Below are 17,843 nucleotides of genomic sequence, written 5' to 3' on the forward strand. Positions count from 1 at the left end.
TCTGCTTTAGCAAGTTTATAATTTAACCATAAAAAGAGGCACACAGTTAAAGCTTTAACAGTGCTGCAGAATATTTATCATCTGATGATTTGAATTATAGAGAAAGCAGCTTTCATTCATGCGAATACCTGGCAACGTTTTTCAGATGCTGGTCCATGTTTTTTTTTTTTTTTTTTTTTTTGTTGTCTTTCAGACATTGGAATGAATCAGACAACAGTGATCTATCGGGACTCCTTAACAGAAGCCTTAATAAAGAACATGGTAACCGTGACTGTCTGTGTCTCCATCATCTACATCAATGGGATGCTGGTGCACATCTTCACCAGACACCAGGTTTGATCCACCAAACTTTGATCCTGTCAGTTTGCTCTCAATAGTGTCCTGTGTATTTAAATCAATGCCTTGCTGTTTCAGATTTTCTACACGAATCCCCGGTACATCCTGTACATCCACCTGGTCATCAACGACATTATCCTGTTGATAGTGTACATCCTGCTCCAAGCCCTGAGTTACAGCTCATCTGGAATCAACATCTCATTATGCATCATTCTGATCGTGGCGGCTGTTTTGTCCAATCAGAACAACCCTCTGACCATCGCTGTGATGTCTGTAGAGTGTTACGTGGCCGTTTGCTTCCCTCTCCATCACTCACGGATCTGCTCTGTCAGGAAGACGTACGTCCTGATCGCTCTGATCTGGCTGGTCAACTCACTCTCAATCCTTCCAGATGTGTTTGTCACATTGGGAACAGAAACCACAGATTTCCTTCTTTCGAGAAAGAGGTGCCTGAGGAAAATCGTTTTTAAGAACATTAATCTGGAAATTAAGAGGCCGATATCTGACATTTTATTTTTAGTGCTTGTTTGGTTCACTGTTTTTTTTGCATACTTCAAGGTTTTGTTTGCTGCAAAAGCAGCTATTGCGAATGCTAAGAAAGCTCGAAACACCATCCTGCTTCACGGTTTTCAACTGCTGCTCTGTATGCTCAACTTCCTGTTGAACCTGATCTTAGAAGGACTGGCTGTCATTTTTCCCAGAAGTATTGCAAATCTTTACTTCATGCTTTCTTTTTTCATCCACATTTTGCCTCGACTCATCAGTTCAGTAGTTTATGGGATAAGAGACAAGACGTTCAGGAAGTACCTGAAGAAGTATCTGCTCTTCACAGATAACTTTGTGAAGATTCATTCATTTACGTGACAATGGTTTCTAATGAAAATGCAAATTTTTATCTTTATTTTACTTTTTTTCCTTTGGGTGCTCAGGGGAAAGAAGGAGGAACTGAACCTCCAGTATGTCATGACTCCCAGTCCATATCCTCCTGGCCTTGGTAGTTTCAGAACTGAGTGTGACTTGAATCCAACTTGGTCATCTGTCTGTACAAGTGTCTGCATACTCGTTAATCTTTATAGCATCTTGTTCTCTGCACACTGTATGTGTGTAGCTTCAGTACAAAAACAAACAACAGCACCCACTCACAGAGTTTCTGCCGTTTTCACTTGAAATATCAGCACACAAAAGCAGCCTATGTTCTGCTGTCTTGTCAGCTATGTGAACCAACAAAACAACACAGCTAATGACGTTATGGTTAAAAACATCAACTGGACTCACTTTGATTCTGTCTTGTTGATTGTGTCAAGAAATTAAATAATGCTAACATCCATGGTTTTTGCTTCTGACATTTTTATGTAAACAAGACAATGTTAGTGATATTAATCTATAAAAAACTGAGAAAATGTACAGACAATTCACATGGCTCTTCAGCTAAACCAGGAAATATTTTATTACTTTATGGTAAAACTCTTGAAAGCAACACATTTTAGCATTAGGCTGCAGCATCAAACAAGAACAGGATTGCTTTTAAATTTTTTGACAACAAGGGAGCAAACTTGTCCCTCCACCAGAGATGGGAGTAACTCCGTTAAAATAATTTATGTTACCAACGGTATTGCTATTTTTAGATATAAGTAATCTAACTAATTAGTTATTCCGGCATTACATTTAAAAACAAATCAAAGATTCTCAAAATGGACTCTAAAGTTCAAAGGGAGTCAGTGGAGGGAGACCAGGATGGGAGTGATGTGGTCCCTCTTACGTACTCCAGTTAGTCGCCGCGCTGCAGCATTTTGGACCAACTTGAGAAATGTGAGGGACGACTGGCTGACTCCAACATAAAGTGCATTACAGTAATCCAGCCGAGATGTAATAAAGGCATGGATTACTGTTTTAAAGTGCTGGTGTGTAAGAATAGATTTCACTCTGGACAGCTTCCTGAGGTGGAAGAAGCTGGACTTAACCACTGCGCTTATCTGTGAATCCAGTTTAAAATCACTGTCCATTTTAAAACCCAGATTTTAAACAATCTCTTTCACATGTGGAGTCAAGGGGCCCAAGTCAGCAGGTGGAGGTTCACAGGAATCACTGGGACCAAACACAATCACATCTGTTTTACTCTCATTAAACTTCAGAAAGCTTAGGGCCATCCAGGGTTTAACGTCCTCAAAGCAACGCAGTCGAGGCGTTAATGAGAAGGCCTCTTTCTTTTTCAATGGGACATAGATCTGGCTGTCGTCCACATAACAGTGGCCCAGTTTACATGGGTGTTTTTTCAATCCGATTGAAAACAATCGTGTTAAATGCATGTGTAAGGCACCGTATTAGAGGCGCTAATGAGAAAGCTTCTTTCTTTTTTAATGGGACAAATAACTGGCTGTCGTCCGCATAGCAATGAAAGGAGATGCCGTGCTTTCTCAGGATGGACCCGAGTGGCAATAAATATATAGAGAAAAGCAGTGGCCCCAGGATTGAGACCTGTGGAACCCCATAAGACAGAGGAGTGGAAAAGGATTCAGAGATGGCCAGACAAACACACACAGCTCTGTCTGTCAGGTAGGACCTGAACCACTGCAGTGCAGGACCACTCATGCCGACCAGACGCTGCAGTAGGGATATCAAGATATTGTGGTCCACGGTGTCAAATGCAGCAGTCAGGTCCAGCAGAACCAGAACCGCATAGTCACCAGAGTCATTCACCAGGAGGATGTCATTAAAACCCTGAGTAGAGCTGACCCGGTGCTACGCAGGGGTTTAAAACCGGACTGGAAGACCTCTTAGATGTTATGATTGTCCAGATGGTTTTTCAGCTGCAGGTAGACAACCTTCTCCAGGATTTTTGAAATGAAGGGCAACTTTGAGATGGGCCTAAAATTAGCCAGGACAGCCTGATCCAGGCAGGGTTTCTTTAGAAGGGGTTGTACCACTGCATGTTTAAAATGTACAGGGACAACACCAGAGGACAGACTGCTGTTAATGACAGCAAGGACAAGCTGAACAATGCAGGGAAAAATGTCTTTAAAGAGATGTGGGGGAACAGCATCTCGGGGGTGAACCTAAGGGCTTAATGTGGGCAACCAGATCCTGTAAGGATGATAAGGTCACTGGCTCCAACTTATCAAATACACCAGAGCAGTGAACAGAGTCAGAGGGATCATGGTCAGGTGTCAAAATCAGGGCCCTGGTGGAAACAACCTTATCAATGAAAAACTGAAGAAAGTGCTCACAGGTTTCAGAGGATGGTTCTATGCAGACAGGCTGTGGGGCGTTAAGAACATATACAGCACATGTGGGTCATGGCGGTTCTCCATAATAATGTTTGAGAAAATATTCTGTCTTCACGCCTCAAAATAGAGAGAGAGCTGCTTGCAGTGGCTCTGTGTCTCTGTGTCCTGTTGGCGAGACGTGACTCAGTCCGTTCCTGCAGCCACAGTCCGCTGGATGCACCGAATATTTAACTGAAGATGCAACAATACTTTCATATCACTGTAGTCATGCAGAAACACATTTCAAAGATTAAGAGCAGCTGTTGAATGTAGTTTTTCTTTTTGTAATTTTTATGCTAGTGTAATATTAGCTTTATGAATGTCTCAACAACTTTTAGGATTGCCTTCATGTGCGCGCGCACACACACACACACACACACACACACACACACACACACACACACACACACACACACAGACAGACACACATACACACACACACAGAGACACACACACACACGCGCACACACACACACACACACACACACACACACACACACAAACTGCATGAGTTTATCAAGCACGGCAATCTATAAATTACAATCAAACTGGGAGTGCCTCCCATCCTTTCAGACGTCAGACAGATTTCTGCAGGTGAGTGTTTCATTGTTGGAATTTTCTGTGTGGAAATGACTGTGTTATTAACACGGTATATAGATTTAGAGTTACTTTTTGAAATTCTTTTCATTTCTGAATGTTTAATTTCTGCAAATACCAGTTTCTTGGAGTAAAATTTCCACCCATCATATTTGTCGCTATTTCTCTAATTAAAATTCATGACCAAGCAGGACCGATTAGAATGGACACAAGTGCAGAAAAAGAAAAATCAGATCTTTAGGAAATGCTCCCTCATGCATGCAGAAGCAGCACCACAGCGCAGTGAACATGTTTTTGTTTTTTATCTGAACTTCTGACATTCAAACAGATTTTTTCACTTATTTAAGCTGACATGCTTTTAAGTCAACATTATCAAAAGATTATGCTCTTTACTATGAATAATACGGCAAAGAATTACTCTTATTTCAATAATTAGCGGAACAATTTTTTTCCTTTATTCTCATTTTCTTAAATGATTGATTTTTTTGATTGATTTTTTATTTCAGTCTTCTTTTAGCATGGAAACACAAGTAGCATAATTCTTAGTACTTAAACAATACATTTGACTGAAAGGGTATAGGCAGAAGTTTATCACTTGTATCGCCTACCCCCAGCAACATAAACATTACCAAGACAGCAACAAAAAATTGATCTCAAAAAAGAAAAGAACTAAACCGATCTAGTTCATACAGGTATTACTTCTTCTTCTCCTTATAATTTTTATTTTTATTTTTTTTTTTTCCACCTCTCGGTGTCTCTTACCCTCATACATCTCACACCCACACACTATTCTATGTTCAAGACACACACCCAAAATTATACACTCACACACAAACACACACGCTCAGCCATAATTTGATTACAGTCATTTGTATACTTTGCAAGTTTTCCAGAGTGAGTTAGTTTGATCAGTAACTTTATATTTATTTATAATACTGACCTTGTACATTTTTTTAAAAGTGTGAACATTTTTGGAGCCCTTTCATGTATCATCCAGATAATTCCATAAGTTGACGCCTCTAAACGAAACGCATCGACTTTTCAAGTTGGTCCTCACTGGAGCCGTTATAAAAATCATGTCTCCTCTGAAATTATACTGTCTCTCTCTGGGTTTGAACAAGACTTGGATATTGTGAGGGAGCATATTATTATGAGCCTTATATATGACTAAAGAAGTGTTCAGATTGACAATATCCTGAAATTTAAGACACTTTAATTGTATAAAAAGATCATTGGTTGGAGCATCGTAATCTCCCTGAGTTACAATTCTTATTGCCTTCTTTTGGAGTAAGAAAATTGAATTCATGCTTGTCTTATAATTATTCCCCCAGGTTTCAACACAATAACTAAGGTACGGAAGGATCAGGGAGTTGTATAATAATTTAAGAACACTTTTATTCACTGAATGTTTAATTTTATGTAATATAGCAATTGTTTTTGACACTTTTGTCTTGATTGTGTTAATGTGCAATTTCCAGCCTAATTTATTATCAAGTATTACTCCTAAAAATTTTGTGGAATCCACCCTTTCAATCTCTACACTGCCAATTTTAATACAACACTGTTTGTTGATTTTTCTGTTACCAAAAATCATGTATTTAGTTTTGTTTACATTTAGCGATAATTTCTTTAATAAAATGTTTCATATATCACTGTACTTCTACATAGAAATTCCTCTGCTATCTGACAGAGGGTCCCGCTGCACTTCCTGCGACAGACTGGCGACCTGTCCAGGGTGCTGGGATTGACTCCAGCCCCCCGAGCCACTGAAAAGGACAAAGTGATCGAGAAATAGAATGAATGAATACTTCCATTCCTTGTTTGGTTTAATGTATAATCTGACACTACAGAAGCAGATTCCTACAGTTCAGAGATATTTAATTGCGGTTTAAATTACTTTGACTTGGTCAAAATAATATTTTATTTACTTTAGGAAATTTTTCACAGTGATTAGGGGAGGGGGTGGGAGACACACGTTGACATGTCTGCTTTAGCAAGTTTATAATTTAACCATAAAAACAGGCACACAGTTAAAGCTTTAACAGTGCTGCAGAATATTTATCATCTGATGATTTGAATTATAGAGAAAGCAGCTTTCATTCATGCGAATACCTGGCAACGTTTTTCAGATGCTGGTCCATGTTTTTTTTTTTTTTTTTTTTTTTTTTTCTAGTCTTTCAGACATTGGAATGAATCAGACAACAGTGATCTATCGGGACTCCTTAACAGAAGCCTTAATCAAGAACATGGTAACCTTGACTATCTGTGTCTCCATCATCTACATCAATGGGATGCTGGTGCACATCTTCACCAGACACCAGGTTTGATCCACCACACTTTGATCCTGTCAGTTTGCTCTCAATAGTGTCCTGTGTATTTAAATCAATGCCTTGCTGTTTCAGATTTTCTATATGAATCCCCGGTACATCCTGTACATCCACCTGGTCATCAACGACATTATCGTGTTGATAGTGTACATCCTGCTCCAAGCCCTGACTTACAACTTGTCTGGAATCAACGTCTCATTATGCATCATTCTGATCGTGACGGCTGTTTTGTCCAATCAGAACAACCCTCTGACCATCGCTCTGATGTCTGTAGAGTGTTATGTGGCCGTTTGCTTCCCTCTCCATCACTCACGGATCTGTTCTGTCAGGAGGACGTACGTCCTGATCGCTCTGATCTGGCTGGCCAACTCACTTTCAATCCTTCCAGATGTGTTTGTCACATTGGGAACAGAAACCACAGATTTCCTTCTTTCCAGGACTATTTGTATGAGGAAACTGGTTTTAACGAACATTTATCTCACAAGGAAGAGGTCCATATCTGACATTGTGTTTTTAGTGCTTGTTTGGCTCATTGTTTTCTTTGCATACTTCAAGATCCTGTTAGCTGCAAAAGCAGCTACTGCAAATGCTAAGAAAGCTCAAAACACAATCCTGCTTCACGGTTTCCAGCTGCTGCTCTGTATGCTCAACTTCCTGTTTACTCTGATAGTACGAGGATTGGTTGTCTTTTTTCCCAGAAGGGTTCTCCACGTTCGCTTCATGGCTGCATTATTCATCCAGGTTTTGCCTCGACTCATCAATCCAATAATTTATGGGATACGAGACAAGATGTTCAGGAAGTACCTGAAAAGGTATCTGCTCTTCAAAAATAACGCAAACATTCATCCACTAAAGACTCAGAAGAGATCATTATAAAAATTGTTTCTGACTTATGTCTTCTATCAGTGCTCATGTTCACCTACAAAAACACTCAAAAGATCATTGTAAAACACAGTTCACACTAAAGCTCCATTTCTGTGACAATGGTTTCTAATGAAAATGCAAAAATGTTGCTTTCCTGTGCTTTCGGTGCTCTGCGGAACTGACAGTGCAACCTCCTGAAAATGTTGGGTTCCATCTCTGTGTAGTTGATGGGAACGCTGCTATTTGTGCATGCCACTTCAGTCATAGTGTGGAGTTCTTCTGCATATGAGCGAATAGACTGATAACAACTATGTTTACCTCTGGCGTGTCATGACTCCCAGTGCATATTCTTCTGGACTTGGTCTTGATGTGGACCAGATAGCTGGAATGAGGGGATGTCAATGCATTTGAATAGCAGAATAAACAAAATTAAAGCCGCATGCGGTGATGAAAGCCATCGCCGTAAGTGCTTCACTCCCTGCTATTGCCGTCGACGTCTCGCGCTCGCTAAATTGACATTAATGAAAACGATTGGTAAAAGTAATTTTTTAAATTGCATTGTAATCTTTGAACACTCCCATAGGTGGCGCTGTAGCATCTATCACAGTCATTCATACATCGATATAGTCAGAATCATGTAGTGTGTAATTGATCAAAATTTCAAGACAGTCGGACAAAGTATGTGCTTGTAAGAAATGTTTATGTATTTTTTTGGGGGGGTCTTTGCGCCCCTGCTGGCATAGAATTTTACTGCACAGTTTGGTTACTGTGGAAGAATGTTAATATTTTAGGTCTACGGTAGGGGGCGCTATAGAGTTGAGTTGTATTAAACTTTATAATGCATTACATGAGGACCATTATGGCACATCACTGACTGTAATATGAGTGTTCTGGGTGTGGCGCGGAGCGGGAATGTAATTTGTCAATTTCCCTATTTAAACAAAACCAACAACGCCACCCCAGGAATTGCACCTGGAGAATTACAGAACTAAAACACGCAGATTCGGAACTTTACGGAGAGGTGGAGACTAGTCAGTTGGTTTTGATAAGTTTTATTTACAGAAGAAAAAATATTTATGACTGTACTTTATTATAACAGTCTCTTTTTAAAAGGCCAAGAATTGCTTAAAAGTAGTGAAGCAACTTTTCTTGTCTCACACACACACACACACACACACACACACACACACACACACACACAGTCTCGTATTTCTATCCTTGTGGGGACCGTCCATTGACTCCCATTCATGTCTAGCCCCTAACCCTGACCCTTACCCTAACCCTAACCCACACCACAACAAAGCCTAACCCTAAAGAAATGTTTTTGCACTTTTACTTTTTTCAGTAACAACAACATGGTCAAGAAAACACTGTTTCTCCTACTTAGGACCGGAAAAAGGTCCCCACAAGGCACGTCGTTCCACGTTTTGCTATCCTTGTGGGGACATTTGGCCCCAACAAGGATAGAAATACGAGAACACACACACACACACACACACACACACACACACACTTACAGAGAAAAAGAGGACTAGGAGCTGGGGCTTAACCGTGACTGGGGAGGGGGAGAACCAGAGGGGGAAGAAACCTTAAACTCAGGGAAAACACAAAAACTCAACACAGCAAACCAAAACAAGGAAGTGCACCACAAACTAAACGGAGATGACCACCACCAAGGGAATGCACCACCACCACCACTGGACTCCACCACCAGCTCCTAGAACAGAACAAAACAAGTATTACAATTTATATAAAAAAAATGAATTTCAGTTTTCCCACAATGGAGGGAGGGATAAACGGTGTCCCAATTGCGCAGCCCTCCTTCAACAAAACATTAACTGGTGAGCCGTGTAGTAGTCACCATCCAGGGGCAACAACCAGACATCAAACCCTCCCTGTGGTTGGACGAGGCGCCATCCTAACGGCGGCCGCACTGAAAGCAGGGAGAGTTTAGGAGTAGTACAGGCCGTGGCAGGACAGGTCTACACAGCAGCAAGCAGCAACAGCGGAGTGCAAAAGCAGCAAAGCAACAAATAATTTGCAGCGGAGTGTCGAGGCAGGGCAAAACAGCAGCGTCTGAAGCAGAAGTGGAGAGGAAATATTAGATTGGAATGTTGGAGCTCAAACACCACAATAACAGACATTCCTTACCACTTTTGAGCTGAAATGCAGCTCCTCAAAAGGGAGAGGCTCGAGCCGAGAGCTGCACTGGTTGCCTCGTGACAATACAGAGGCTAAGTTAGGCTAAAGCTAAGCTAACTTAGCTACCGGAGCCCTGTACCCCCACGAATGAAAAATACGCTTACCAGCGATCGTGCCGCGAGAGGCGTAGGTCCGCGTCTAAATGAACGACTGTCTGTGCTAAAAATAGATGCTCTAATTAGAAAGGGATTTTTACCCATTTCCAAGAAGAGCAGAGCTCCTCTTACCTGCCGCGAGGCACCGAAGAACACGGGAGTGAGACGCCGGTAGGTGGGCAGATGCGTGAGGTCAAAGGGGGCAGACCAAGAGACGGCACTTTTATGGATCACCAGCTGGTGCAAGTGGCCAATGAGAGCCCAGGCCCTCAATTGAAATCCCACCTCCAACCACGTAATGCCACACAGGACAATGCTTGAGCTCGGGAGGGGCTGTCGAAATAACAGGAAATGAAGGCATTTTTCGACTGCGTGCTATGAGGAGACCAAGCGACGTATCAAAAAAAGCGGGCTGATTATTGAAAGTCAATGTGTCTAGATGCAGTGTGCTGAAATTGGGCTCATTTGGAAGAAAGGAAGTAAGAGTTCAGTTCATTTCAAAAATGAAAAGCGAAATGGTGGCGAATTTTGTTTTCCAAGATAGCCGCCTTCCTGTTGGTCCCACAGATTTTGGCAAAGAGAGTTTTCTGTTTGTCCCCTCATGCTCTGTCACTGGTGTGAATTTCGTGTTCATATGTCAAAATATGGCCACTCTGTGGGCCATAGGGGTCTGATTGTAGGTGGCGCTGTTGAGCCAGTGTTGATCTGTCACTGTGGAGGTATAAATTTTATTGAATTTTTCGCCGGGCCGGTCGCGTAGATTCCAAAAAACCCGACATTCAGCTATGTTCAGGGGGTGAAAAATGCATTCTCGTGGGACAAAGAACAACAACAATAATAATAATAATAATAATAATAATAATAATAATAATAATAATAATTAAAGCCGCAAGCGGCATTGGTCGGGACCGAGGCTCCCCTCTCCCAACATGTAGTTGTTAGCATCTCCCATCCACTAACATGTAGCTGTTAGCATCTCCCATCCACTAACATGTAGCTGTTAGCATCTCCCATCCACTAACATGTAGCTGTTCGCATCTGTCATACACTAACATCAAGTTGTTAGCATCTCCCATCCGCTAACATGTAGCAGTTAGCATCTCTCATCCACCAACATGGAGTTGTTAGCATCTCCCATCCGCTAATATGTAGCTGTTAGCAGCTCTCATCCACTAATTTTGAGATGTTAGAATGTCCCATCCACTAACATTGAGCTGTTAGCATCTCCCATCTACTAACATAGAGTTGTTAGCATCTCCCATCCACTAACATAGAGTTGTTAGCATCTCCCATCCACTAACATACAGTTGTTAGCATCTCCCATCCACTGACATGGAGTTGTTCGCATCTCCCATCTACTAACATGTAGCTGTTAGCATCTCCCATCCACTAACATGGAGTTGTTAGCATCTGTCATCCACTAACATGGAGTTGTTAGCATGTGCCATTCACTAATATGGAGCATTTCGCTTCTGTCATCCACCAACATGGAGTTTTTAGCATGTCCCATCCACTAACATGGAGCAGTTAGCATCTGTCACCCATGAACATGGAGTATTTAGCATGTCCTATCCACTAACATGTAGTTGTTAGCATCTGTCATCCATTAACGTGGAGTTGCTGGCATGTCAATTCCACTAACATGGAGCTGCAAGCATGTCCAGTACACTAACATGCAGCTGTTGGCATCTGTCATCCACTAACATAGAGTTGTTAGCATGTCCCGTCCACTAAAATGGAGCTGTAAGTATCTGTCATCCACTAACATGGAGTTGTTTGCACGTGTCATTCACTAACATGGGGCTGTTAGCATCTGTCATCCACTAACATGGAGCTGTTAGCGTATGTCATCCACTAACATGTAGCTGTTAGCATATGTCATCCACTAACTTGTAGCTGTTAGCATATGTCATCCACTAACATGTAGCTGTTAGCATGTCCCATCCACTAACATGTAGCTGTTAGCATGTCCCATCCACTAACATGGAGTTGATAACATCTGTCATTCACTAACATGGAGTTGTTAGCATGTCCCATTCACTAACATGGAGCTGTTGGCGTCTGTCATCCACTCACATGGAGTTGTTAGCATCTGTCATCCACAAACATGGAGTTGTTAGCATGTCCCATCCACTAACATGGAGTTGTTAGCATGTCCCATCCACTAACATGGAGCTGTTAGCATCAGTCATCCACTTACATGGAGTTGTTAGCTTGTCCCATCCACTAACATGGAGCTGTTAGCATCTCCCATCCACTAACATGGAGTCATTAGCATTTCCCATCCACTGACATGTAGTTGTGACCATGTTCCATCCACTAACATGGAGCTGTTAGCTTCTCCCATCCACTAACATGGAGCTGTTAGCTTCTCCCTTCTGCTTTTAAAAGGATACTTCAACATTTTGGCAAATTGGCCCGTTTAGCCCAATTCTTTCGTCATTTCGAACAGCATAATTACGTTTTTTGAGAGGGCGAGCTGTTGTTTATTCAGAGGTGACTCGGGGAAGGTTTTCTGGACGGACACAATGGAAGTGAATGATATTTTTGCTTCCCCTCGTCAAACTCATCAAATACACAATCCAACAACCCCCAAACACTTTGGTGGACACGTTATAATCCGCACATTCACTACGCTGTGGAACACCAACAAATAATATTGTAGCGTTACGACACTGAAGCAAATACTGGGAACTACTTTTTCTTTTGAGATCACTACGCCCAGACGCCATATTTAGTAAGTAGTTCCGTCTTAGCAATCTTCGCAAAATCAACTCAATCTCGTAATTTTGCATTAATATTTCACTAATATATATGAAGGAGTCATGGATAGTTGTACAGCTACGCAGAGAGCCTGCAGACGAGGAAACAGCTACACTGAGAAACAACGAGCCAGCCCCAGCAGCGAACGGATGACACAAATTGCAGTCAGCTGCACATGCAAACATGCTGCGAGAAGCTGAGGGAAGGAGGCGAAGGCCACCTACACTGCAGACGCAGATCACAAAGATAGTAGCATAGATAAAGCTCCATCCAGCACCGGCAACAGCCACATTGTGGCTCCCTGCTCCTCCTGCAGCAGGTCAGAAAACAACAGTAGTACGACGAGCTGAGAGAAGGGGGAATACACCGCCAACACAGCAGACGCTTGACTACTAAGCCCGGAAGTTTCAGCTGGGGCCATGCTCGGGAGAAGGAGCGGCCGCACAGCGGCTCCCTCCAGACAATGAAGGGGCAGGACTGGCGATGAAGGCAGGCGAATGAAACACAGCAGTGGCCTTCAACAGCGGTGGAAAAGCTAACACCCTATTGGGGTTTACATTGGGTAATCCGTATTAGATTAAGTATTAAGGATTCCCGGAAGTAATTAATTACTTTAAAGGTGGAATACAACATTTTGATTTCCGGGTGGATCACCTAAATAATTGGTGGGTCCGTTTGTCAATCATTCTGACGAGCTGCTTTCGTAAGGCGGTTCTACGTGCTTGCACCCAATCAGCTTCTCCCTTTTGCGCATGCGCATTCAGAGTGTTTATGTAGCCGGTGAGCTTCTGAGCTCGTACTTACCGATGGCGAGTCTGACATAATGAAACTGTAGCTGTTTCGGAAAAAAAAAGCTTTATTTATGAGCGAGGCCGATCGCAGAAACTGTACAGAGCCGTGCACGCCGGAGAAGAGGAGATCGCGCTCGTACACTTCCGCGTTTCCTGGGAGAATCAGGAGAGCCGGGCGGATGGTCTGGCGCATGCGCGTTGTTCAAAAAGTGAGTAACAGACGTGGGGCTTCGTCTTTTCGAGAAAATCGTGTATTTCACCTTTAAGTAGTTTATTGACATATTAAATTTGAGTAAATCCGCTCCACACCTCTCGCTTGTGAGTCGGGGCGGGGGCGACACGTGGGCACGTGCGTGGACGAGTGCCCGGATCCGACAGGCGCTTCGTGCTCTCGTTTGTAAAATATCGCGGCCGATTATTAGTATAAAGAGGGAAGATGGAGCGTGCCGCTTCTTTGTCACTCACACGGACGGTGTAGCTCTGGCTGTGTCTCCGTGTGGGTCTGAGGTGGGAGCAAAGTGGCGTGCTCGCGGGGGTGCATGCACGTGGGTGCGGCTCCCGAAAGAAAAACAGTCAAGGAACAGTCAGAGAACAAAACTCCGGTTTCAGTTCACAAATAAAAGCACAAGCTTGCAGATTATCACACTTCTATCTACACCTGCCCAGACACGCTCAACTCAACTCAACTCAACTAAACTTTATTTACATAACACTTTAAAAACAACTGCAGCTGGCACAAAGTGCTGCACAAAGTCACAAGATATAAGTACAAATGCAAGAATAAACGCGCGCTCCTTGAACTACGGAAGCCGTGGCAGACCAAGCCAGACGCTTGCGCGCTTTCAGCGACGACTCTGCTAAATTGCAAGCGTAGAAGAAGAAATTCCACTGTTTATATTCTGCTGTGAGTGACCGAGCTGTGGACAATCACAAAAGTGATTGGCTCCTGTTTTAAAACTTTGACTTCGGTGTCCTGCTGAAAGCGCACAAGCGTCTGGCTTGGTCTGTCGCGGCTTCCGTAGTGCAGGGAGCGCGCGTTGACGTGCACTGGGGCAGTAAGAGAGAGCACTGTTTAGACTCTAAAAAAATGTATTAAATGACCTCGTTTTGAATTAATTATGGACATTACCCGCTCAGGACACTGGGATTACAGTGGACGAGTAGTATGAAGGAAAATCAGCACGTTTTGTGGACTTTATGGACCTTTTTCTTTCGGGCTCTAACGGTCCCTTTTATATGGAAGTTTGTTGACAACGAAAATCCCCCTGGATCTCCGGCTGCATTTGAGACATCAAAAAAGTGCTCCAGTGTGTTCCTCAGCATGAGGGTGAGTAGAAAATGAGGCTAAATCGTTGTTTGGGTGAAATATTCCTTTAAGATGTTGTGGTCCACGGTGTCAAATGCAGCAGTCAGGTCCAGCAGAACCAGAACCACATAGTCACCAGAGTCATTTACAAGGATGTCATTAAAAACCCTGAGTAGAGCTGACTCGGTGCTGTGCAGGGGTTTAAAACCGGACTGGAAGACCTCTTAGATGTTATGATTGTCCAGATGGTTTTTCAGCTGCAGGTAGACAACCTTCTCCAGAATTTTTGAAAGGAAGGGCAACTTTGAGATGGGCCTAAAATTAGCCAGGACAGCCTGATCCAGGCCGGGTTTCTTTAGAAGGGGTTGTGCCACTGCATGTTTAAAATGTACAGGGACAACACCAGAGGACAGACTGCTGTTAATGACAGCAAGGACAAGCTGACCAATGCAGGGAAAAATGTCTTTAAAGAGATGTGGGAGAACAGCATCTCGGGGGGAACCTGAGGGCTTAATGTGGGCAACCAGATCCTGTAAGGATGATAAGGTCACTGGCTCCAACTTATCAAATACACCAGAGCAGTGAACAGAGTCAGAGGGATCATGGTCAGGTATCAAAATCAGGGCCCTGGTGGAAACAACCTTATCAATGAAAAACTGAAGAAAGTTCTCACAGGTTTCAGAGGATGGTTCTATGCAGACAAATATTCTGTCTTCACGCCTCAAAATAGAGAGAGAGCTGCCGCAGTGGCTCTGTGTCTCTGTGCCCTGTTGGCGAGATGTGACTCAGTCCGTTCCTGCAGCCACAGTCCGCTGGATGCACCGAATATTTAACTCAAGATGCAACAATACTTTCATATCACTGTAGTCATGCAGAAACACATTTCAAAGATTAAGAGCAGCTGTTGAGTGTAGTTTTTCTTTTTGTAATTTTTATGCAAGTGTAATATTAGCTTTATGAATGTCTCAAGAACTTTTAGGATTGCCTTCACGTGTGTGTGCGCGCACACACACACACACACACACACACACACACACACACACACACACTGCATGAGTTTATCAAGCACGGCAATCTATAAATTACAATCAAACTGGGACTGCCTCCCATCCTTTCAGACGTCAGACAGATTTCTGCAGGTGAGTGTTTCATTGTTGGAATTTTCTGTGTGGAAATGACTGTGTTATTAACACGGTATATAGATTTAGAGTTACTTTTTGAAATTCTTTTGATTTCTGAATGCTTAATTTCTGCAAATATCTGTTTCTTGGAGTAAAATTTCCACCCATCATATTTGTCTCTATTTCTCTAATTATAATTCATGACCAAGCAGGACCGATTAGAATGGACACAAGTGCAGAAAAAGAAAAATCAGATCTTTAGGAAATGCTCACTCATGCACGCAGAAGCAGCACCACAGCGCAGTGAACATGTTTTTGTTTTTTTTATCTGCACTTCTGACATTCAAACAGATTTTTTCACTTATTTAAGCTGACATGTTTTTAAGTCAACATTATCAAAAGATTATGCTCTTTACTATGAATAATACGGCAAAGAATTACTCTTATTTCAATAATTAGCAGAACATTTTTTTTCCTTTATTCTCATTTTCTTAAATGTTTCATATATCACTATACTTGTACATAGCACTTCCTCTGCTATCTGACAGAGGGTCCCGCTGCACTTCCTGCGACAGACTGGCGACCTGTCCAGGGTGCTGGCTGATTATTGAAAGTCAATGTGTCGAGATGTAGTGTGCTGAAATTGGGCTCATTTGGAAGAAAGGAAGTAAGAGTTCAGTTCATTTCAAAAATGAAAAACGAAATGGTGGCGAATTTTGTATCCAAGATGGCCGCCTTCCTGTTGGTCCCAGAGATTTTAGCCAAGAGAGTTTTCTGTTTGTCCCCTCAGAAGAAGAGGCAAAAGGCTTAACGGAGGCCATCTGCCCAAGGTTGCCTCAAATCAGACCTCAAATCGTTTGAACAACCCCCGGATGGAAGCACCACTCTCCTGGGGAAGTACTCTGACTGCAGAGGGAGTCTGATAGCAGGTTCACGTCTCAGGCAAATATATGGCCTACAATCCAGACAAGTCGTAGCCCAACTGAGAAGTTGCTGGGAGGCCTGCAATAACCGGGCACACTTGGTGCCGCCCTGGTGGTTGACGTGGAAGGTGACCAAGGTGTTGACTGACCGTGCGAGTACGTGCCTTCCCCTCAGGTATGGTCAAGAAACATGTAAGGGGGGGGCTGCCTGCTCTTTTTTTTTTTTTCCCCTTGTCCTGTTCGGCAGCTGGGGCGTGCAATATTGTATGATTGTAGCCCTTTACTATCCGAACAGATTTTAATGTTAGCAGCAGGATGAGACTGAGTCTCCTCCTGCTGCTGCCTTTATTTAAAGCTGGCATCCGGCATGACTGCCGGACAGGACCGGGACGGAAACGCTCAGAGAGCAGGGACAGAAAGAGAGAAAGATAAAGAGAGGGAGAACGGGGAGGGGGGGGGGCACAATCTATGTACAAAGTCACAATACAAAACAGTGTTGTCGACTCACCACACGCAACCTAGCTACCTGAACAGCCCCACCCCCGACACGGCGCGCCAAGACCCCCCGTCGTGTGTGTTTGTATGTATTTGGTCATGTTAGATGACTAAGTGCAATTAAGACTGAGAGGCGAGCCACCGAAGCGTGCAGTGATTGGGGCCATTTAGATGGCCCCCTCCACCACACCCAACTTGATAAGCCCGCCTCCCAAAGCCCTACGTGTGTGTGCATGAGAGCGGGGGGGAGAGGGGTCCGGGGATGCCGCAGCACCCCCGTCACCCAGGAGCCCCCCGATGAAGGACAGGGCCAGGAGCGCCACCCCCCCTCTCCAGGACCAGGGCGGACAGCGACCATGGCCAGAGAGCCACCGACCCAAGAAACACACACCCATCATGTATCAGGAGGAGTGAAGGTGACAGACAGGGGGCAGCAGAAGGACCCAGACCCAGGGCCCACCGCCCCCAGGCCCACCGGGGCCACCCCCCACAGGACACCGCACTCTCTCATACATAGCTCCAATCGCCCACACATATACACCCACACGTACAGACATACATACATACTTACAGATACACACCCACACACACATACATACACGCTCACAGATACATACCCACACACATACACACTTACACATACATAGTCACACACATACACATACATATCCAGATACACACCCACACACTCACATACACCTACATAAATACCCACACATACAAAAACATACATACTCACACATACACACCCACACACATA

At 43.4% G+C, this 17,843-nt stretch overlaps 2 protein-coding genes across 2 annotated transcripts; both read left to right on the forward strand.

The window, feature by feature from the left end:
- The first annotated feature begins 201 nt into the window (after positions 1 to 201).
- Positions 202 to 1,568, forward strand: LOC115388895 (odorant receptor 131-2-like). Its single transcript, XM_030092203.1, has 2 exons — positions 202 to 333; positions 415 to 1,568. Exons 1-2 carry the CDS (start codon positions 202 to 204, stop codon positions 1,198 to 1,200), a joined length of 918 nt encoding a protein of 305 aa, XP_029948063.1. The 3' UTR covers positions 1,201 to 1,568.
- Positions 1,569 to 6,385: 4,817 nt separating this feature from the next.
- LOC115388863 (odorant receptor 131-2-like) lies at positions 6,386 to 7,399 on the forward strand. The gene is made up of 2 exons (XM_030092162.1): positions 6,386 to 6,517; positions 6,599 to 7,399. The coding sequence occupies exons 1-2, from the start codon at positions 6,386 to 6,388 to the stop codon at positions 7,397 to 7,399; spliced, it is 933 nt and encodes a 310-aa protein (XP_029948022.1).
- The last annotated feature ends 10,444 nt before the right edge of the window (positions 7,400 to 17,843 follow it).

The sequence above is a fragment of the Salarias fasciatus genome, chromosome 5 (genome assembly GCF_902148845.1).
Source record: "Salarias fasciatus chromosome 5, fSalaFa1.1, whole genome shotgun sequence".
Taxonomy (NCBI): Eukaryota; Metazoa; Chordata; class Actinopteri; order Blenniiformes; family Blenniidae; genus Salarias; species Salarias fasciatus.